Here is a 24325-nt window from a genome sequence, read left to right on the forward strand (position 1 = left end):
GGCCCTTAAGAATTATGTTAAATCTACTCTGCTTGTGCTCTAGAAATGGAACAAAGCCTTATTGACAGCACATCTGTTTGTAGTATGATTTACTGAATATTTTAAGCCCAGTATTGAGACCTACTGCTCAGATAAAAAGATTCCCCTTAAAATATCACTGCTCATTGACAACGTGCCTGGTCACTCAGGGGCTCTGATGAGGGGTACAAGGAGTTCAATGTTGTTTTCATGCCTGCAAACACAGCAACCACTCAGAAGCCCATGGATCAAGGAGCAATTCTGACTTTCAAGTCTTAATTCTTAAAAAGTGCATTTCATAAGGCTATAGCTACCATAGTGATTCCTCTGATGGACCTGGGCAAAAGCGAAAACTGAAAACCTCCTGGAAATTTGAGAATCTTCTGGAAAGCATTCACCATTCTAGATGCCATTTAAAATATTTGCGATTTATGGAAGGAGGTCGAAATATCAACATTAACAGGAGTTTAGAAGAAACTAATTACAACCCCCATGGATGACTTTGAGGGGTTCAACACTTTAGTGTAGGAACTACAGAAGTGGTGGAAATGGCGAAAAGAACTAGAATTAGAAGTGAAGTCCGAAGATGTTACTGAATTGCTGCAATCTCATCATAAAACTTGAATGGATGAAGTGTTGCTTCTTACAGATGAACAAAGGTGGTTTTTTGAGATTGAATCTATTCCTGGTGAAGATGTCATGAATATTGTTAAAATGAAAACAAAGGATTTAGAACATTCCATAAACTTACTATAATAGGTAAAGCAGTGGCAAGGTTTGAAAGGAGTGACCCCAATTTTGAAAGAAATTCTACTGTGGGTAAAATGCTGTCAAACAGCATCACATGCTACAGAGAAGTCTTTCCTGAAAGGAAAAGTCAACTGATGTGGCAAAATTTATTGCTCTCTTATTTTAAGAAACTGCCACAGCCATCAACATAAGACAAGACCCTCCACGAGCAAAAAGACTATCATCTCACTGAAGGCTCAGATGATGGTTAGCATTTATTAGCAATACAATATTTTTAAATTAAGGTATGTACATTTTTGGACACAATGATATTGCATACTTATTAGAATGTAAACATAACTTTTATATGTACTGAAAAACAATTTGTGTGATTTGCTCTATTGCAATTTTCACTTTATTCTAATGGTTTGGCACTGAACATACAATATCTCTGAGGTATGCCTGTAATTAACCATGGAAGAGCTTAAATTGGCTACTTTGCTGTTCTTTCTCTTTGACTCATCTATTCCTTAGATCACTTTTCTCTTTTCCTGCCTTCTCTTGGATTGAATGTTTTAAAGAACAATCTCATTAAACTCTGCTATTGACTAGCTACATTTTTTTTAGTGTTTTCTCTAAAGTCTACAATATACAACATTAATTTACTATAATCAACCTTCAAATGATGTTTTGCAACTTCATGCATATAGTGTAAGAATTTTAGAAAAGTGTATTTCCATATTCCCTCCAGTCATCATGCTACTTTTTATAACACTTTACTTCTATATAGACTATAAACTCCACAATAAATTTTTATGATTTCTGATCTAAAAGAAAAATGATAAAATATATTTTATTTTACCCACATATTTACTATTTCTAGTGCTTTATCTTCCTTTATTTAGACCAAAATTTCTATCAGGTGTTATATGTTTTCTGACTGAAGAACTTCCTTTAATTTCTTTCACTGTGGTGATGAATTATCTCAGCTTTTGTCTTTATTGCCTTATATTCACTATTTATAGAATTCTAGGTTTACAGGGTTTTTTTTTTATTTTTTGAGACAGAATCTCATTCTGTCACCCAGGCTGGAGTGCAGTGGCGCTATTTGGGCTCACTGTAACCTCCACTTCCCCAGTTCAAGCGATTCTCCAGCCTTAGCTTCCCAAGTAGCTGGAACTACAAGTGTGCACTACAATTACACATTTTCTTAAGTGAAATCTGCTGTCATGCTTGTCTTTGCTCCTTTGTGACTTACGTGTCTTTTTTTTTCTTTTCTCTGGCTTCTTTTAAAATTTCTTTTATCCTGCTTTTCAGTAGCATGTATGCATGTGTGTGCATTTAATGATGTTTTTGTCTCCTTGTTCTATTATTCTGAGAGTAGTGCACCATGATTGTTATGTGCATCAACTGCTCTTTTAAAATCTACCAAGTTATTTACCTTTTTAAGATTGTATTATATGTTGTATTCATTCATGATTGTTATTATCGTTTTAGTGGAATGTCCATTTATATGTATATGTTCTATATTGTCCCTCTTTACTTACAGTTTTTACCTTAAATTCTATTTACTTCACAAGAATATTGCTATACCAGTTTTCTCTTGGTTAGTATATATCGGGTATATATTTTGCCATTCCTTCATTTTCAGCCTTTCATATAATTTTGCTTAAGTATGTCTCTCTCTTAAAAACTATGTATTTTTTGAGATGGGTTCTCACTATGTTGCCTAGGCTGAAGTGCAGTGGCTATTCATAGACACAGTCACAGCACACTACAGTCTGAAACTCCTGGACTCAAGTGATCCTCCTGCTTTGTCTTCCTGACTAGCTGAGACTATAGGTGCATGCCACTGCACCAGGCTTAAGTGTGTCTCTTATATGTAGGATGTAACTGGATTAATTTTTAAGATTGAAATATGAAAGTTTAATATGTTTACATTTATTGAAATTGCTGATGATTCAGAATTATCTCAGCTATATTATTTTGTGTTTTATCTTAAAAAAAATAGAGATGAAGTCTCGTTATGTTGCCCAGGCTGGTCTTGAACTCCTGGCCTCAAGTGATCCTCCTGTCTCAGATTCCACAAGTGGAGGAATTACAGAAATAAGCCACCATGCTCAGCCCATGTTTTATATTTGTCATGCTTTTTCTTTACTTTTTCCCCCTTTTTTTCTGCCCTTACTGCCCTGAAAAAGATTTCATAATTCCCCCCTTTCTTTTCTGTACTGCTTCAGAAGTTATACATTCTATCCTATTCCTTCAGCTTGACCTTAAATTTTTAACTCACATGTTCAAATTTACAAAGCGTGCAGTAAATAAATCTCTACTATTTTCCATAAAGATACAATAATCTTAGAATGCCTTAATTCTCATCTTTCTATCCATTTGACTTTAAATAATATTTTCATTCTACTTTGTTTCGAATTTTGTGAAATAATTCGTTACCATAGTTATTAATTTCTGCTGCATATATTTATTTATATTTATCAATATGTTACCAACTTCTTTGCTTACCATTGCTTCTTACATTCTGATATATCCTTTTGGTTTCATTTTCCATCTCTCAGAATTCTTTAGTAATTCATTCACTGAAACTCTACAAGTTCTAACTCTTTTAGACTCTATCTGCAAATATCTTTATTTCACCCTCACTCTTGCTTAGGTAGACATACCTAAGATTGTTTAGGTAGACATAAAATTCCAGGTTAGGTATTATCTCAACACTTTGAAGACATTATTTCACTGCCTAAAGCATTCATTGTTGTTGGAAAATTTTTCCATCTATTTTTTGTTTTCTTTGTAGATAAATCTGTCTTTTATCTTTAGTAGTTTTTAAGGATGTTTATCTTGATGCTCTGCCGGTACACTACCATGGTCTGTATCATTTGTCACATATCATATGTCTGTCTAGATAGAAATTATTTTTATTCTACTCATAATTCACTGAGATCCTTCAATTTAATAATACATACATATATATATATATGTAATTTTGAAAAAAATTCCCTCTTCAGATACTGCTTCTTCTTAATGATCTCTATTCTGTCCTCCTGAACCTTTATTAGGTATAAATTGGACTTTCTCATCCTATCCACTATGTCTCTCAACTTCTATTTTACCTTTCTAAACTCTTTACCACTCTCTTGTGTGATTTCCTCAGTGTCTCCAAATACACTAAATTATTTTTTCATCCATGTTTATCTACACTTCAGCTCATCCTCCACTGATAAGTGTGTGTGGATATCTTTTTCACATATGTCAGTTCCTTCTTCAAATTGATCTGTTTCTGACTTACTGATTTTTATTTATTCATTTAACCTTTTAAACATGTTTATTTTAGAGCTGGGTGTGGTGGCTCACACCTGTATTCCCAGTGCTTTGGGAGGCTGAGGCTGGAGGATCAGTTGAGGCCAGGAGTTTGAGATCAACCTGGGAAACATAGTGAGACCCTATCTCTATACAAAAATTTATAAAAATAAAAACCATATGTTTAAAAGCCTCTTTCTGATTGGGCTAGTGTTTCTAGTTCCTGGGGTATAAATTCTTCCATCTGATCTGATCACATTGCCTTATGGTAGTAGCTAATTTCCTTTGGAAGTTTGTAATTTTTAACCATGAATCCATTTTCTGTAGACATGGTTTTCCAAGGGAATCCCAAGCACCTTAGGTTACAAGAAGCCTCCCTTTCAGGAAGTTTCACAACTGTCTTTATCTAGACCTTAGGGTCTTGATTTCACTGATTTTGGACCAGATAATAGTGTTTACTCCTTAGTTCAGCAGCCTCACCATTTTAGTCATGTGAACTGCAACTACACTTCCATGCTGCACAGGTCTGGGATTCCACTTTCTCTCAGATGACTTTTTCTTACCCATTGCTCAGGAGACACAGGAAGCTCTTTGATACTTCTCCACACTGATGGTTACAATTTTTCTGGCCTTCCACAACCTTCCAACTTTACATTAGTTCTACTACTCCACAAGTAGGAGGCCTGTGGTCTGGACTCTCCATCCCATGTGGTTATTATACCTCAGCCCTTGAAAATTAAGGCTTCTATGTAGTTCTGAAATGCCCATGAACACTTTTAATTTTGGCTCCTACTCACTATTAAATTTAAATTTCTTTTTTGTTTCTGGCACTTGGTGATTTTTCATTCTTGTTTTGAGCTTGATTATACACTTATAATGTTTTTCTTTTGCAAGTTTTCAATTGACCACATTTACCAGAAGGCAATTCTCCCTTTTGCTACTGGTCTGTCAGGCTATTCTTGGATTTCTTTCTTTCTCTAGCCTAAGACTCAATCAATTCTATCTTTCAATTTTAGTTAGCAAGTGAGCGATTAACTTACAGTTAAACAAAAGCTTTCTACAAAACAGCAAGGAATAGGAAGGAAAAGATGAGATTAATTTTGAATAACCACTCCCCGTGGGATAAAATGTGAACATAAAGCTCAGCACAGTGCCTGACACATAAATGCTCAATAAATGGCTTGTACTATAATTATATAATTGTGAGAAGCACCATATTATCTCCTGCAGGTAAACAGAGGGGATAATCTTAGCAGATGTTAATATAGAAATCTTTATGAAGTTTAATCACCAAACTGACAAGGTGAAGAATATAATTTAATTGCTTTCTTGGATATTAAGCAGTCACAAAACCCAGAAACAATTATGGTTTTCTCCTTCACTTTTATAATTTAGAGTCCAGGTAAGATCCATTGTCTGAGGAACTTTTTTTTTTATTTTAAATTATGCTTAGCTGGGAATAATAATCTTTTTCTCCAGAAGCCCCAAGATTACATTGTTTTACTGAAATCATCTAAAGCACTCACTGAAACTTTTGGACAAAGTATTCAGACTTGTAGGGAATAATCTGTCTAGAACATGACATGAGAAATGAATAAAAATGTATTATTAGCTAACCCACATAAATCTAATAGGTGAGCACAGATGGGTATTATGTTTTTGAAAAGATTTAAAATGTTTAGAATGGACTTGTTTACAATGCCCCAATTTTATATCATGCAACAGTCAACAAAAATCACATTTAAATACTTTTGAAAGGTTCATTGAGACATCAAATTTAACAAGGCACTATGCAATAAAATGACAGTATCACTTTTGTCTAGGTGGAGGATAAAAACAGAACAATACCAAAAACAAAGCAAGGAGATAAAGTGCTAAAAAGTCTAGTCCAGAGAGATAATACCTGATAAGATCTGATTTAAACCAGACCACTGTAAGGACAATCCCCCAGAAAAAATTTGTGTTACGAAATCACTTCAGAAATGAGGCCAAAGTTCAAACCAGTCAACCCAATAGCAAAGAAAAGAGATACAATTTACTTTTAAGAGATAACCATATTTGTTGTCAATTAAAAGTTAAACTTCCTACTTATTCTTCTATTAAAAATAGTACATTTGAAGAAGAGATATACTATTACTAAAGAAACAAATTGATAAGTATAAGTTTGTTTATAATTACTTTCATTTTTGGGATGATACCCAATTGATCAGTACATTTTTGACAGTGACCTAAGCTAATATTACTATATGCAAAGCATACATTCTAAGCATGTATTACTTGTGCTTAGTAATAAATAGTAATCTGTATACAATAATGTTTCATAAAGTTTTCATAAATAATAATAATAAACAGTAACATACAGTTGAAGATGGTTGGCATGCCTGGTTTAATTCCCTTTGCTTGTACAGAAGTTCCTGGTTGAGGTACAGCAACTCTATAAAGGATAAGAAGAATATAGCCAATCGTTATAAAAAGAGCCTTAAATGAAAAACATATTAATTGGTTCTATTCAGAATTTATTCTAATTCAATAAATTTAGAAAATATACAGGTTAAGTTTGTTGAATAATGCATTAAAATACACTAATAATTATGAAAAATATCCATATATAATATAACTCAAATACTGCAATAGATGTAAATTTTCTTTTAAGAATTATTCCAATAAAGGGAGCATTTAATGTTAGTAAATATGAATTGAAGATTAAAATATTTTTATTCTCTCTGACACAAATTTAAAATTTAGTAAATGCAGGGCAAATGAAATAATCAAAGTGAAGAGATCAAACCACAAAATGGGAGAAAATATTTGCAAATTTCTTATCTGACAAGGGATTAATAACCAGAACATACAAGGAGCTCAAACAAAGCTGTAAAGGAAAAAAATCTAATAACTTGATTAAAAAATGGGGAAAAGATTCGACATTTGTATGAGAAATGACATTTCTCTAATAGATATTTCTCAAAAAAGACATACAAATGGCAAATAGGCATATGAAGAAGCGGTCAACATCACTGATCATCAGAGAAATGCAAATCAAAACTACAATGAGATATCATCTCACCTCACTAAAAATGGCATAAATCCAAAACCCAGGCAATAACAAATGCTGACAAGAACGTGGAGAAAGGGAAAACTCTATATACTGTTGGTGGGAATGTAAATTAGTACATCCACTATGGAGAATAGTTTGGAGGTTTCTAAAAACATTAAAAATTGAGCTACCATATAATCCAGCAATCTCCTTGCTTGATATATACCCAAAAGAAAGAAAATCAGTATATCAAAGAGATAGCTGCATTTCATGTTTGTTGCAGCAGCTTTTACAATAGCTATGATTTGGAAGCAACCTAAGAGTCCATCAACAGGTGAATGGATAAAGAAAATGACGAAGTCCTAACCCTCGGGACTTCTGAATATGACCTTATTTGGAAATAGGATCATAGCAGATGTAATTGGTAAAGATGAGTTCATACTGGATTAGGGTGGCCCCCTAATCCAGTATGACTGGTGTCCTTACGGAAACGGTAAAATTTGAACACAGACACTACACAGAGAGAACTCCGTGTGAACATGAAGTCAGAGGTAATGCTTTTACAAGTCAAGGAATCCAAAGATTGCCAGCACAGTAAGAAGCTAGGAGAGAGGCACTGAACAGATTATCTCTCCGCAGCCCTGAGGGAACCAACGCTGTTGATACCTTGATCTTGAACTCTATCCTCCAGCACTTTGAGACAACAAATTTCTGTGTTTAAGCCACTCAATTGTGGTATTTTGTTATGGGAGCCCTAACAAATCAATACAGCTTCTATGATAATTGCTTATTTTACTGGGTAGACAGAGATAAACCAAAAGAAAAAAATATATATTTTACATATACTTAATATAAATGACTTACGGATTAGTATGTGGGCCTTGAAGAATTCTTATTTTATTGCTCAGATTCAAATTTGTAGACGTAGTTGGGAAACACTGAGAACTCATTGGCTCATCATGATGATGCCGTTTAGCATTTCTTTCTTGATTTTCTACTCTAGCTGCTTGAGATGTCGACGGTCTGTTAGCATTCTAAAACCAATAATTTAGAGAAAACATTTTACACTGATTCACAAAATTTACTGACCTCATAAAAGACTATAATTTTAGTTTATTCACTTTTAATAATGAAGAGTTCTGGCAAAACTTTTAAAATCATAACAGTGCTTTTACAAAAATGATTAAATCTAACCTATCTGCTATTAAATTATTTTTTAAAAGGAAGATAAAAGTCCTTCTTATACTGCTATCTGAAAGCTGGATTAAACACATATTTCCATATAAATATTAATAATCCTAGACATAGTGTTTAAAAAGATAAACTAATGGGAGAAATTAACTTGTCTTGATTGTGCCTAGATTCCAGAACTGGAGACTTCTATAATACTAAACCATTTATTCCAGAAGAGTTATAGAACTTGGGTAAGACTACTATGCCAGATGTAGAGAAAACTTCCCATGGAAGTTTTTCTGTAGTACTGGCCTGGACAAAAGGGAGGAAATTAACATAGTGATAGATACCACCTGGAAATTTAGAACACCCACGATAGCCTCAAATTACACAGAATGCAAAAACAGGATGCCAAGTTTGAGGGCCTTGGGAAATATCAGAGGTTATAATCATTATTGGCCTAGTCTGCCCCCAAATAAATGATACAAAAAAAGATACAAAAAAAACCTAAAAAACAAACATAAAAGTAAAAATATCAGGCTGGTGCAAAAGGAATTTCAGTTTTTGCCATTATTTTTATAGGCAAAAACCACAATTCCTTTTGCACCAACCTAATGTTCTCTCTTAGGCTTACATTAAGAGTCAATACACGTGAGTTCTGAACAAAATGTAAAAGGTACCAATTGTAATCATGATCATAGTGCTTTTAGAGAAATACTGTTAATTCTCTGGCACCATACCCGAAGTGTATCTGATGCTGAGGCACTTTCAGTCGTACTGCTATGGGGGATATACTTTATAGCAGTAATTATCCCCTGAATTGCAATGCGCTTTTGTTCCCTATACTGCAAGTCTTCAATCTCCTTCCTGACTTCACTCATAGCTGTCAAGAGCGACTGAACTGCAAAAGAGTAAATTGTAAGTTTTAAAGAACTTGGTAAGTTTTAAAGAACTGAAATGATAAAAGTAAGAATTCGATTGGCAATATAATTTCACAACACAAAGTTATAAACTTATTACATTAACTTAATGAGACACTGTGTTTATATATGACATTCTCTTGTACAATTTTATGAAATAGGCAAAATACATTTATCAGTTAAATTTGAATACAGGCTTCCAACTTTTCATTTGCAAAATAAATTTTGCATAGTAAATGCAATTTACATGTTATATTTCAAACTATGAAGTGTTACCTAGCCACTGCATAGAAAAGCACATTTTAATTATTTCAACCCCTATTACATACTGCTAGCATTATGATGTATAAGAGGATGCTGATATTTAGATGATGATAAGTCGGCATTTTAAAGTTTCTCTTTTTTTTCCAAAACCGTGCAATTATCTCATAGCTTTTTTAAAAAGAACATGCTTGTGTTAAGCTGTCATATGTTAATTCTACTAAATTTTATATTAATAGTAGGCTTCTCATCAGCACTTCAGTTCCAAATTCAGCATCTCATTTATTTTGGCATCACTTTTAATTTAAAGGTGGCACTCAATTTTGTTAAACACAATATATATCGTTTCACAAGAGTAGCATAATACAGTTGTCAATATCTGAATATCAAATCACTCAGTGTCTCTTTTAGATATCTTTAGTCTTTCTGTGTATCATCATAGGAGTTGAGATCTACACCAAGGTCAGATGTGATCTCAGTGACATTAAATTAAGATATTTATAGGTTGAAGATCCCTTGTCTGAAATATATAGGTCCAGAAGATTTCAGATTTCTGATTTTTTTTTGGATTTTGGAATATTTGTATTATACTTATCAGTTTAGGTTCCCTAATGCAAAATTCCAAAATCTGAACTGCTCCAATGAGTAGTTCTTTGAGTGTCATAAATAAGAATATTTGTGTTATACTTATCAGTTCAGCTTCCATAATGCAAAATTCCAAAATCTGAACTCCTCCAATGAGTAGTTCTTTGAGTGTCACTTTGAATAAAACACAAGATAAAAAAGTTTCAGATTTTGAAACATTTCAGATTTCGGATTTTGGATTAGGAATACTTAACCTATATCTCCAATTAGTCATCTTCTATGTTGTCTGTTTTCTTCCAGTCTGATAAAACCAAAATATTAATCTTTAGACTACCATGTGAAATATAAGGAAAACTATATAGAAAATATGTGACATGTAGTTTTAGATATGCATTAAGACAAAGCTATTATCAGTGAATGTTGCTAAACTTTAGTCCACTCCCATAAAAGAAAAGAATAAAGATGACTAATTGAAATAGCATATGCCATACGTATAAATTACAAATATATTTGGAAGGACTGACAATTACATTAGTACCTTTGATAGAACTACTATACTTGGAAAATGTCTCTGGCACTGGAGGATAGGGGTAATATCCACCAATAACCATATTCCTCTGTTCCCCGGAATCAGACTTCGTTTTAATCCATTGAATAAAGTTTTTCACCTTGGCATCATACGTATACGGCTGGCCTCTATGACCTTTTTGTGGGAAGGGTAAATCATAAAAAAATGAGAAATAAAAATGTCACTGTAACAATCTGCATGTATATTTTTGTGTAAAAACAGTTTAATATTAAAACAATCACTCTTTTATCATCAAGAAAAAACAGTCAAATTCACTTATTCACTATGTAGCAGATGATTATCCAAAGACAGTATATAAATCCTAAGAAGGAAATCAGACACACAGTGTATTAAAGTTGAAGTGGACTAAACTGTAGCTAGCTATAGGATGCCAAAAATCACAGGAAGAAGAAAAACTAACAATTTCAATTTTTCTAAATATCCAAATGGTTGACATCTCCTGAAATCACTGATTTTAAACTATGAATTAACCTGAAATTATGGCATCATGTATGAAAGAAACTTGCTATGAATATGGCTCAGCATTTAAATTTATGTTCTTAAAACATACTTAAAAGTGCCATATTCACATCTGATAGTATTTATAAAATAATATATGCATTGACAAAGATGTATGTTACACCTTTCCTAAGAAATTTTAACAAATTTCTTAATTACGAACATGGTAACAGTCTGGTAAACATCCCATTCCAAACTATTTCCTCACTCTCTCATTTGGAAACTTTTTTCTTTAATGTTTTGATCCTATTATTGGAGGGAATAGAAAAAAATAATATACTTGCAGACAAGTAATGAAACTTCTCTTGCTATATAAATAAAACATAATATCTTGGGGCTGAAATTCACCACTCATTTTTGTTTTCATTTAGAATTTTAAAATATTGTTAACAGAATCCATATTTTGATACCAGGCCTAACCAGGTCTTCAGTCTATCAAGCAATTTATGACCATCTACATTCTCTATGCCAAGTAGGAATTAAAGTTGACTGAAGGATATAAATACAATTTTCCACTGAGTCACAAAATCATTGCCTCAATCATAAGTAATCCATAAGTAATATATTTGATAGGCCAAAAATTATTTGCTAAAACATTCTTATAGTAACAAAGGAAGTCAAAACAAAGCTGTCTTGTAGTTGAATCTTATTATGTGAAAGTTAATATGTACTGAGGATTCTTGGGAAGAGAGAATATATTTTTAATAATATACACAAAGAAATTACTCACCAGTAATAAACACTCCACTCTCATTTGTAGTGGTGAGGTAAAGCAGTTTAGGTACTTGATTGTCATTTCTGACAACTTTCAACTGTGTACACACAAAATTTGCCACTGGAAAATAAAAATACTTATGAAATTACTTTTGCATTTCGAAAAGAACATAACAAGATCAGGATCTGACACAGCGCTTCTCAAACTTTAATGAACAAAGACATCACGTGGTACCGTTGTTAAAATGCACATTCAGATTCAGTAGGTCTAGGGTGGGGCCTGAGATTCTGCATTTCTAATAATCTCCTAGGCAATTATTAGTGCTGCCAATCCTGTGACCACACTAGGAGCAACAAGGACTTAACACTAGTCTGCTTTTTGTCAGAGTCCCCTTTTTTCAGAAAGTACAACAGTTGCACCTAACTAAAGTCATTTGCTTGTTGCACAGATAAAGAGTGCAAGTCATTTTAACTGGGTACACAACTGAGTGTGAATAGTTAATTCCTACAGAGAAAAAAAAGCTTCGTTTCTCCATGATAGTTTCACTGATTAACCCTAGCTAACACTAAGTTCTGAATTACTCTAACTACTTTCACCAGATAGAGCTATACATTATTGATTTGTATTTGCTTATGCAAGCATTTTTTATCTTTTATGTATTTATCTTAATTAGAATTTAAGGCCAATGACAGGGCTTTTATCATCGATTTATTTTCTTTTCATCTTGCTAACTTGATAGGCTAAAAAGAATATCTAAAAATGAGAGTATAGTGTCTTCAGATTTCAACTACTTTCAAAAGTTATCAATTGCTTTTATCTAACAGGATATTTAGTTATTATAGTTTCATTAATCCAATATTTAAAAAATTTTTTAACTCATTATATGCCAAAACACTTATGGTTTTACAAACTAGGAAATGAAGAAATAAATGTAAATTCTTATAATCACACAAAGGTAAGTTCTTATTGAGGATAAAAATTTCTCCAGAGCACAACTATAAATTCATTTGCTATGTCTCATATTTACTAAGTTCTTTATTCTTTAGCAATGAAAAGAAAGAAAATCTGTTCAAATGGTAAGAATTATCTTAATTTATATTAAGAATGATCTTAATTTTTCCTTTATTTCAAAAACTACAAACATAAGAGTATTAATGGCTAAAGGTGTTAATATAGGAATATTAAAGAAACCTCTAAAATATGTTAAGCCAGTAGATCTCATGTTATGTGTTCTTACAACAATAAAATAAACTTAGAAAAAAATAAACTTCTAATTCTAAATTCATGGCCACTAAAAATCTGAGATTCAGATCTCAAACGTCCTAGCTATATGAAATCCAGGAAATTACTTATTCCCTCTGGATCTTTGCTTTCTGACTTGAAAATTTATAACAACATCAACTCTTTAAAAGGTAATTGAGAGTACAAAATGAGAAAATATCTATAAGCATCTGGTACACGGTAAACACACAATTATTAGTCACCCTTAGTTCTTAACTTTTCTTATGAAAAAAAAAAAAAATCTTACTACCAAAGAATTTTGGTATTATTCCAGAAGACTCTTGGCCATGCTCTTCTTCATAGCCCCGAAGCCCCCTTAATACTTAACATTAATTTAATGATTTTTTTCCTTCACTCTTGGTCAAAAGATGAAAATAAATTGTGACCGCCATCAACTATTACAGTAGAATAAATCTCACCAAGGTCCATATATACCTTCTTTAGAGGGATACATTTCACAATATCACAAGAAATAGAATATATATGCTTGGCAAAGTTTCTGTGAGAAATCTTTATCCGAAATTCTTGTTAGCTTGTTGTTTAAAGTAGTTACAAACAAACAAAAAGGAACCTGGCAATAAACCCCCCCCTAAATTTAGGCAACGGGATTATCACCAGAAGTCATCACTTTCAATTACTTATGCCCTAAAGGAAGTTATATCAGAGTTTATAGTACACTCGTCTTGGAAATCTATGCCTTGGTTTGGCCACAACTCTCTTTCTGTTCCATCCCCCAAAAGTTGGGGTAAGGTTTGGTTCTATTCAGATATATTTTTACAATTTAATCTCACAAACCTAGAGTGGAATCTAACAAAGCAGAGTTGTGTAATACTATTCTGTATAGAGAATAAAGGGGCAGCAGAACAGCCCTATATATGGTGTCTAGGTCTCCTGGTGTTTTACAATGTCTATCTTATTGCTAGTTAAAAAAAAAAAAAAAAAAATAGATGTAGGATGGGTGCGGTGGCTCACGTCTGTAATCCCAGCACTTTGGGAGGCTGAGGTGAGCAGATCACCTGAGGTCAGGAGTTCGAGACCAGCCTGGCCAACATGGTGAAACCCTGTCTCTACTAAAAATACAAAAATTAGCCAGGCATGGTGATGTGTGCCTGTAGTCTTAGCTACTCAGGAGGCTGAGGCAGGAGAATCTCTTGAACCTGGGAAGTGGAGGTTGCAGTGAGTCATGATTGTGGCACTGCATTCTAGCCTGGGTGACAGAGTGAGATTCCACCTTAAAAAAAAAAAAAAATTGGATGTAGTAAATATTGAACGTTTCTTCAATGTTGGCCAAGCATTTAACACAGGTAACAATTAGCGTTTATTCATTTGGAAAATAATAAAATGTCATACCATATCTAAAATAGCTTTATGTTCTAAATTTAAATAAGGAAATATTCACTGAAACTGTTGAAAAGTATTAAATATAATTTTTCCTTATCATAATAGAGCTGAAGACTAACCTGTTATATGTAATATGTAATAGGACAAACCTATAATATTTCAAGTAAATAAAACTAATGGAAAAAATAATTTTGTATCTGAATGAATCTAGGGGGAGAAAGTCAATGCTGAAGTAAGCCAAAGTAAAATACTCACCAGCTGGTATAAATAACACCACTAACTTAATATTAATTTAATATTCAACTGGAATCATACTTACCATTGTCATTATGTAATTACATAGTCCACCAATCATCTACCAATTAATGCCATATAAGTGTTTGATGTCTTTAATGGGATCTACTTAATCAATTTCCAAATGGAAACAAATGGAATTGACTGCCTATGTTTTAGTCTTACTGAAACTTAAGCTTTTTTTAATGTCTGAATTTTTTTCAGTGAGAATTGATAAGAGGACCTGTTTTCTGAAAAACTGATTTCAATCCCAAGTTAATTCTGAATAGACAACCAATGGTTGTTAATGTCTGTAATACTAAATACGATATTAATACAGAAAAGACTGAAACATGCTGTCAGACTGCTCGAATTTGCCAACTCAATGCCATGCCACTTCTGTAAGTCACTTTCCTCTATTTTGTTGAAAAGTTAATTCTACTACTTCCAAACATAAAATGAAAATGTTAAAAATTGCATACTTGGGTAAATATTTTCAAAGATTTCTGGCTGCGATGTTGAAAACAGTTCCACTATAAATGGTTGCTCTGAAGTCCCGTCAGCAATGTGAATCCAGCGATATGACCAAAAATCTTCACGGTTTTCTATATGAATAGAGTATTAAAATAAATGAAGGTAACTGTTATATACATATGAACACAAATTATTTACTGAAATACTTTTTATGATTTTCAATTTTAAAAGCTTACCTTTCTTCTTTGACCGCTGGACCCTTCCTACAAAAACTAAAAGGCCAATAACATCACAGATACAATTTTCTGGCATATTATCCAGCTCTGATCTAAAAAGGTAAAATAATTAAATTGATATTTTATTTTTAAACAGGGAAAAAACATTCTACAATTATTATTTTGAAAATGTATATCTACATAATTGCTATAGCCTAATTCTGGGTAGATTTTGAGCAAATTATAATGCATTGTTTTTCAGTAACCAAGACTGAAGATTAGTATTTAAGACATTTTACAAGAAACTGTTTTACCTTGTGGTAAATCGGTGATTTAACTTCGGCAGTCTCCATTCTGGTTTCACCTGCTTTTCTGGAACAATAATTATATTTGTTGGGGGATCTCGAAGATTCAGGCAGATTTCTGAAAAACAAATATACTACTTTAGAATGCTGTTTAATACACACCATAATATACATGTGCATATATTAAACAGCAAAATAGTAGACTGAACATTTTGAACCCATCGCTAAACTCAAGAACTAGACTATTATCAATGTTATTCTACTTCCATTATCATATCCACTTATCTCTGCACCACAGTTTAAACAGTTTAACCACACTTTGAGAACTTTGTGTTCTATCATTTCTTTAACTTAAAAAGGGTTTTATCACTTACACGTTTTTGCCCAAACGAAATCCTATTGGGCCTTGTTTTCTAACTTTATATGAGTGAATTACATTCAGTATTTTATGACTAATTTTTTCACTCAACATTATATTAATAAAGTGCATCCATCTAGCTGCATGTAGCAGTTTTCTTGTCATTTCAACAGCTGAATAATGTTCCAGTGTGTTAACATACTACAATTTATTAACTAAAATTTATTTATCCATTGTTGTGTTAATGGACATCTAGATTATTTCCAGGTTTTTACTATTGTACATAGGGTTGTTAAAAAATTGTTTTATATGTCTCTCTGTGCACACAGGCAAGTGTTTTTCTAAGATATTATAGGTAGGTGTAGAAACACTGGATTATGTGGTAAGTAAATATTCAGCTCTATAGCATAATCCCTAATCATTTTAAGTAATGAAGCTATTTGTGTTTCTACCAGCAATGTGTAAAAATTCCCATTGATACACATCCTCTCCAAACCTTGGTATTGTCAAATTTTTCTTTCTTTCTTTTAATTTTATTTTTTAGAGACAGGGTCTCACTCTGTTGCCCAGGCTGGAGTGTAGTGGCACAATCATGGCTCACTGCAGACTTGAACTCCTGGGCTTAAGCAATCCTCCTGCTTTAGCCTACTGAGTAGCTAGAACCATCATGTCCAGCTATTTATTTTTAATTTTTGGTAGAGTAGAGATGGTGCAGGGGTCTCCTTATGTTGCCCAGGCTGATCTTGAACTCCTGGCCTCAAGGTATACTCTAGAATAAGCCTCCCAAAGCACTTGAGTCTCAGGGGCTCTGTAAGACCATGAACCTGGCCAAATTTAGTATTTTGGTCAGTCTAGTGATATGACAATTTGTTGTGGTCCTATTTTGTACTTCCCTTATTACTAATCATATTGAACAACACTTCATATACTTACGGTTCATACATAAATTCTCTTCTGTGAAACTCCTGGGTCTTTTGGCCATTGTTTTATTAAATTGTTTGTCTTTAAAAAATTTATTTGCAAGAGTTGTTTATATGTTGGATATTAATTCTTGATTGATTATGTTGTGGCAAATGCAGTCTTTACCCAGTTTATTTATTTCTACTTATTTAAGGCTTTCTTAATGTCTTCCAATAATGTGTCATATTCATCTCTGCACAGGTCTTACACATCTCTTATATTTATTTCTAGACATCTTATACTTATTGTTGACAATGTCAATGATGTTTTTAAATTATAATTTCTAACTCTCTATTATTGGAATATACAAAATCAGTTGACTTCTTTTGTAGCTTTGCTAATATCTTATTGTTTTTAATTTTTATTTTTAAAAATGTTTATTTTAGGTTCAGGGTATATGTGCAGGTTTGTTATGTAGGTGAACTCGTGCCACAAGGGTTTGTACAGATTATTTTGTTACCCAGGTACTAAGCCTAGTACTTGATAGTTATTTTTTCTGATTCTCTCCCTTCTCTCACACTCCACTTTCGAGTAGGTCACAGTGTGTGCTCTTCCCCTCTTTGTGTTCTCATCATTTAGCTCCCACTTATAAGTGAGAACGTGGTATTTGGTTTTCTGTTCCTGTATTAGTTTGGTAAGGATAATAAATCCTATTATTTTTAATACTTTGAGTTATTTGGATTTTCTCTATAGAAAATTTAATTTGCAAGTAATAAAGAGTTTTGCGTTTTTCTTTAAAATCTTTATACCTTTAATGCATTTTGTCTTCTCACACTGGCTAGGACAGCCAGTACAGCATTAAATAGAAATAGCAATAATAAGAGGCATCCATTTTCCCCATTTGTAAAGGAATGTTTCTAACTTTTCCTCATTAAGAACTGTGTTTGCTGCTTGGTTTTGATTTTGTAAATACTCATTGTTAGTTTTTGTTTGTTTGTTTTTTGAGATGGTATTGCTGTCACCCAGGCTGGAATGCAGTGGTGTGCAATCATGGCTCATTGAAGCCTCAACCTCCTGGGCTCAAGCAATCCTCTCTCCTCAGCCTCCTGAGTAGCTAGAACTACAGGTGCATGCCACCACACCTGGCTAATTTAAAATTTTTACTTGTAGAGACAGGGTCTCACTATGTTGCACAGGCTGATCTCAAATGCCTGGCCTCAAGTGATCTTCCCACCTTGGCCTCCCAAAGTGCTGGCATTACAGGCATGAACCACCATGCTCAGCCCCCTACTTAGTTTAAGGAAGGTTCCTTCTCTTGTTATTTTCTTTTTGAAATTAACGAATGGTTGCAAAATTTTAACAAAAGCTTTTTGTGTATCTATTAGGATGCTCATTATTTAATTTGTTAAAGTGGTGGATGACACAGATTTTTATATGTAAAACCAATTTTGATTTCTGAGGAAAAATGCAACCTCATCACAGTACGTGATCTTTTTTTCACATGATGCAGTTTGCCAATATTCCATTCAGGATATCTCTATATATGTTTATATGTTCAAGGCTGAAACTGACTTATAATTTTTCTCTTTCATACTATTCTTGTTTGGTTTTGATTATCAAGGTTATATTGGTAGCAAAAAATGAGTTTGAGAATATACTTTCTTAGACTATTCTCTGGAATAGTTTTAGAATGATATATTCCCTAAATGTTTGGTAGAATTTCTCTATAGTATAATGTGTGCCTGATATTTTCTTTGTGGGGAAATTTTAAACCTCTGATTCAATTCCTTTAATAGTTATAAAGTTATTTGGGTTTTTTGATTCTTGGTCCGTTACATTTTTCTAAGAACTTTCTGTGTGGCAAACAAGGCTTAAACCAGGATAAAAACATTTGATTTTTAGTTCTGCCTATTACTAGTCATGTGAGAAAAAATATTCACTTTACCTTTATGAGTTTTAGTCTATTCATATATAAGCAAGCAAGATTTTAAAGGGTATATTATTTTTGTATGCCAGCTAAGTACTATTTTGTAAAAGGTATACAGAAGAATATACAAAATGGCAATACACAAAGCCATACATATCCAACAAATAATATATCCTTTCTTTTGCAATAGAATTTCCATCTTTATAGGCTTCCATTTATTAAGTCTTTAAAAAAAATTGCATTGGCCAGGCACGGTGGCTCACGCCTGTAATCCCAGCACTTTGGGAGACCCAGGCGGGTGAATTACTTGAGGTCAGGAGTTCAAGACCAGCCCACCCAATATGCAAAACCCTGTCTCTACTAAAAACACAAAATTAAGCCTAGTGTGTTGGTGGGCACCTGTAATCCCAGCTAATCAGGAGGTTGAGGCAAGAGAATCACTTGAACCTGGAAGGTAAATGTTGCAGTGAGCTGAGATCACATCACGTCACTGTACTCCAGCCTGGGAACCATAGTGAGACTCTGTCTCAAAAAGAAAAATTACATCTTTGTTCTTCTAACTTGGAACTATGTGTGGAAATATGAAAAATAAACCAAGATAAATGATCCCAGTAGTTTTCCTTCAACATGAACACCTAAAAGGCAGTGATGGTACCACAAATCCTTATTCATTTACTGACCAACTCTCCTCCCACTACTGTTTCTCATTTATAATGCTCAGACCATTTAAACTACACTGGTATTTTTCCTAATCCTCACTTAACACTTTCTCCCATGCAACACATCTTCCTACTTCACTGTTCATTCTTTCTTCAATTACATTTTTACTCATTTCCTTTTCCTTTTTTTACATTATTACTTTGTTACATTATTACATTATTAATATGGTTTACTGTCATTAGTCTTTCATTTCACTATAATTTGTTTATCTTACATAGGTGTCACCCCATTAGACTAATTTTTAGCGGTAGAACTGTATATTACTTACTTTTTTGCATCTCCTGTGCCTAACATGATTTATAGAACTGCCCTTTTTTCTCATTAAAAGATAATTAATCATGTTCTGGCCAGGTGTGGTGGCTCATGCCTGTAATCCTAGCATTTTGAGAGGCTGTGGCAGGTAGCTCACTTGAGGTGAGGAGATCGAGTCCAGCCTGGCCAAAATGGTGAAAGCCTGTCTCTCCGAAAAATATAAAAATTAGCTGGGCGTGGTTGTGTGTGCTTGTAATCCCAGCTACCTGAGAGGCTGAGACAGGAGAATCGCTGGAACCCAGGAGGTGGAGGTTGCAGTGAGCTGAGATTGCACCATTGCACTCCAAGTTTGGGTGATAGAGCAAGACTCTGTCTCAATAAATAAATAAATAAATAAGATAGTCAGCTTTCTACTCTGTTTCTATAGGATCAGCTTTTTAGATTCCACTTATGAGTTAGATCTTACAGTATTTGTCTTTCTGTGCCTGGCTTATTTCAATTAGCATAACGTTCTCCAACAATCTAAAAAAGTCAATCTCATAGAAACAGAAAGTAGAAAAGTGGTTACCAGAGGCGGGGTAGGGAGCGGGGGCAAGTGGGCAGCGATAGGGAAAAGCTAGATGTTGATCAAAGGGTAAAATTTCAGTCAAATTGGAGGGATAAGTCATAGGGATCTATCGCCTTGGATGGTGATTACAGTTAATAATAATGTATTATATATTTCGAAATTGCTAGTAGATTTTTAATGTTCTCACCACAGAAAAGTGGTAAGTTAGTAAGGTGAAGCATATGTTGATTGAGTTTCTCTATGATGTATATACATCATAGACCCTATAAATGTTTAATTATTATTTGCCAATTAAAAATGAAGAAAATGCTAGGATAAAAAACTCATTAGTTTCATATTGGTAATTTTAAAAGATCATAAAGCCATAGTTCCCAACCTTGGCTATACCTTTGGGATCAGCTGAGGAGTTTTAAACCCATAGCAATGCCTTGGTCCCATTCTCAGAGTAATTAAATCAGAATCCTTGAGGGTGGGGCACCAGTGGCTCTTTACAGCTCCCCAAGCGATTCCAGTATACAGCCAAAGTTGCAATCTACTGATATATGTGGGCTAGGCAAACTACAGGCTGCAGATGGCTGCCTGTTTTTGTAAATAAATGTTTATTGGAATATTGCCATAGCCATTCCTTTACATACATATGGCTGCCTTCAGTCTACAAAGGCAGAGCTGAGAAGTTGAAACAGAGACCATATGGCCTGGAAAGCCAAAATATTTACTACTTGGCGCTTTACATAAATAGTCTATTGCTTCCTGAAAAATAGGGCAAAGTCCTGTTACTAATAAAAAATATGAGGGAGAAAATAGAGACTGCTGCTAACATTAATAAGAAGTAAAACTGTTTTAAATACCAAAATGTACATTTTAAATATATTCTCACCAAGGCTATCATTTAAAAAATAATTTCTGTATCTGCAATTACTTACTTGAAAGAATAAATTGTTTCTCACACCTTAGAGAGTTTCCATTATGAAAATCTGGTCCTATAATTCTATATAGCAGAGGTAGCGTGTTGTAAATTAGCATCCTCTCACCAACTTTTATTGTGTTTTCTTAGTAAGTCACAATATCTCTATCAATTTAGTTCCTCACCTTTCTATAGCAAAAACTAATGAGGTAATAGACTATGTGTACCAGACTATCTAGGTAATAACTTCTTCATCTAGGGAGATCTGACAAATGTCTACAAAATGCTTAAGATTTTAATAAATAATCATATAAGGTTTTTGCAAATAAACACATATTTAAGAAAAAAATGAAAAATTGCTACTTTTATCTGAATATTCTCTAAGTAATTAAGCTGAATGCATTAGCTGGGAAATTTAGAATACACAGAAATTCAGGTTCAGAATAAAGCTATTATAAACCAAAAACAGTATTTAAATTTAAGCAATGTAATCTATAATTCTTAAAAATGAAAATGAAAAAATTCATGTCCATATCTAAAAACAATTATTTAATATATTAATTTTAATGGTTCAAAAATATTTGAGATGTCAAGATATCAGTACTAATTAGGAAAGGCCCTTTCAAGATTGCAGAAATTGGCAAAATTTGAATACTGATTATAGGGTAGATATTAGTATTGTATCAATTTTAAATTTCCTGATTTTGGTAACTGTACTCAGATTATGTAATAGAATACGCTTGTTATTAGGAAATATACACTGAAATACTAGTGAAGTGTTTAGGCTTAAAGGGGTATATATGATGGCTGCCAGTTTCTCTTACTGGATCACAGGGAATATATACACATACGTGTGTATGTATGTGTGTGTGTGTATGGGCGTGTGTGTGTGTGTATAGATATGTATATATATGAAGAGAGAGATATAATGATAAAGCAAAGGTAAATGTTAGTAATTGTTGAATATGGGTAAAGGGTATATGGAAGTTCTCTATACCATTCTTTCAACTTTTATGTAAGTTTGAAATCATTTCAATACAAAAGTTAACAGAAGTCCTGTTGAGATAGCACCTAGTAGTAACTGCAAAATATATTCATTATTAACTTAGTATTATGTGACCAAAAGTAAAAGAAAACAAAATAAGTACAACCTAAGTGGAGCTCATTCTTCAATCAACAATAAATATCTCAGATGATTTTTCTTAATAAACGAAATAATAAACAGGTATATTTATAGGTTATGTGATTGCTTGAAAATTTTATGAACAAAGAAATTTAAAGGTTCGTTAGGTTCTAACGGCTTCAGTAATTTTTATGGTCTTTTCCCTAATATGGTATATTGCAAATTTATATAAATAAAACAGCCATAAGACAACAAATTCGTTGAATACTTAACCCATTGTAGAAATTAGTTTGATCTGTGGATCCACGGGGACAGGCTGTATTCTGAATGGATAACTCTTTTTAACAGAATAATCTTGAAGCAGAAGAACTAAACCAACCCGCAAACTTTTAAACCACTCAGGACACAGGGCATTCCACATAATCACCGACACCGTGCCTGAACTGTCAGCAACCTCCAAAAAGGTCTAGAAAAAAAGAGTAAAAGCACATACATATCTGTTACTTTTATGGATACAGGTGGTATATAGCATATTACCTGTGATCATTTAGAGTGATGGAAAATAACATTTAAATTTTAATTATTTATTAATAATGACTCAGTTGTCAAATCTGCTAATATTGGTAATCTAAAGAAGAGACAGCCACCAGATCCATGGGAGTACTAAATGTACTACTAACTTACTGTGTGACTGAAACGCTGAGGGCACAGGCCAAATCTTATTTATATTTGATTCTTCCATAGTATTTAGCATGGTGCCTTACAGAGTGATCCCACAATACATTTGTCAAATCAATGAGACAAATCACAAGTTAGAAGTTTTACGTGAAAAATTTGACATCATTCTTGGTTATTGGAACTGTTGGACGGCTTTGGTATTCGTATTTGAGAACTTTAGATAAACATACAATTGAGTGGGCACAATGCCATCAATGCCCTGGTTGCATTAATTTATTTATAGCAATACACAAGGCTGGTACATAAGACATGGAAATCACTTCTGGGATACTATTTGAGAAATTATGCTATCAGAAAGGGGAATGTTAGAACAAGTATGCATTATTGCTGACTCTGAGTATACTCAAAATGGAGAAACCTGTTGAGGTAGAAAGTATTTGATGAAGTTTTTCTCGGTATTAAAATACAGTGACAGACAACTTCAGTTCTGCCTAAAAGGCAGTCATTAAAGTGGTTTCTAATTCTGAATTTCTTCTTAAATAATGATGTTATTTTCTCAGACCCTTTCTCTTAATGATGAATATACATTTTGAGTAATTCATTCCTTTATTCATTAAACATTTACTGGATCCCTACTCCAGACATTATGTTAGGCACTGGAATGAAGAGATGAATCAAACATTATCCCTAATAATAATGGCTAAAATATATATGGGACTTATGTGCCTGGAACATAGGTAAATCCTTTACTTATATTAACTAATTCAATCCTCACATCAACCCTGTAAGGTAAGTACAATTAGTATCTATATTTCACAGATGAGTAAACTGAGGCTTTAAAAGGATAGTTTTCCCTATATCATAAAGCTAAGAAATGGTAAACAGAGCCAAAACCTGAATTCAGTTCATATGACTAGAGGAAGTGCACTCTTAAGCACTATAAAATACTTCTTCCCTACAGTCAGGGAGCTCACAGTGGAGTAAGGTTAGCAAATCTATTAACAGATATGTGTAACTGGGTTATACATGCTCTGATAGACCTATGTAAGGGCATATAGTGGGGTCCTGAGTAGCATGTAGTTGATTCTCCTTAGTGACTAGGCATATGGGTATACATGGAAAGATTTAAATCAGAGGTAAGCACTGAACTGAATTTTAAAGATGGTTTTGCCAAT

The 24325-nt window shown here is 33.2% G+C and overlaps 1 protein-coding gene across 1 annotated transcript in view; it reads right to left on the reverse strand.

Annotated features, from left to right (window-relative positions):
• Positions 1-24325, reverse strand: part of RADX (RPA1 related single stranded DNA binding protein, X-linked) — a 57457-nt gene that overhangs the window by 21112 nt on the left and 12020 nt on the right. Inside the window, exons 3-11 of the mRNA XM_012451668.2 lie at positions 22746-22938; positions 15730-15838; positions 15437-15528; positions 15209-15331; positions 11847-11951; positions 10568-10732; positions 9004-9164; positions 7955-8124; positions 6417-6490 (exon numbers count right to left, since the gene is read on the reverse strand). Of these exons, the coding sequence (XP_012307091.1) occupies positions 6417-6490; positions 7955-8124; positions 9004-9164; positions 10568-10732; positions 11847-11951; positions 15209-15331; positions 15437-15528; positions 15730-15838; positions 22746-22938 (1192 nt within the window). The remainder of the gene's footprint in view (positions 1-6416; positions 6491-7954; positions 8125-9003; positions 9165-10567; positions 10733-11846; positions 11952-15208; positions 15332-15436; positions 15529-15729; positions 15839-22745; positions 22939-24325) is intronic.

This window comes from Aotus nancymaae, unplaced genomic scaffold (assembly GCF_030222135.1).
Source record: "Aotus nancymaae isolate 86718 unplaced genomic scaffold, 86718_ANA_hifiasm-v0.15.2.pri h1tg000004l, whole genome shotgun sequence".
Classification (NCBI taxonomy): domain Eukaryota; kingdom Metazoa; phylum Chordata; class Mammalia; order Primates; family Aotidae; genus Aotus; species Aotus nancymaae.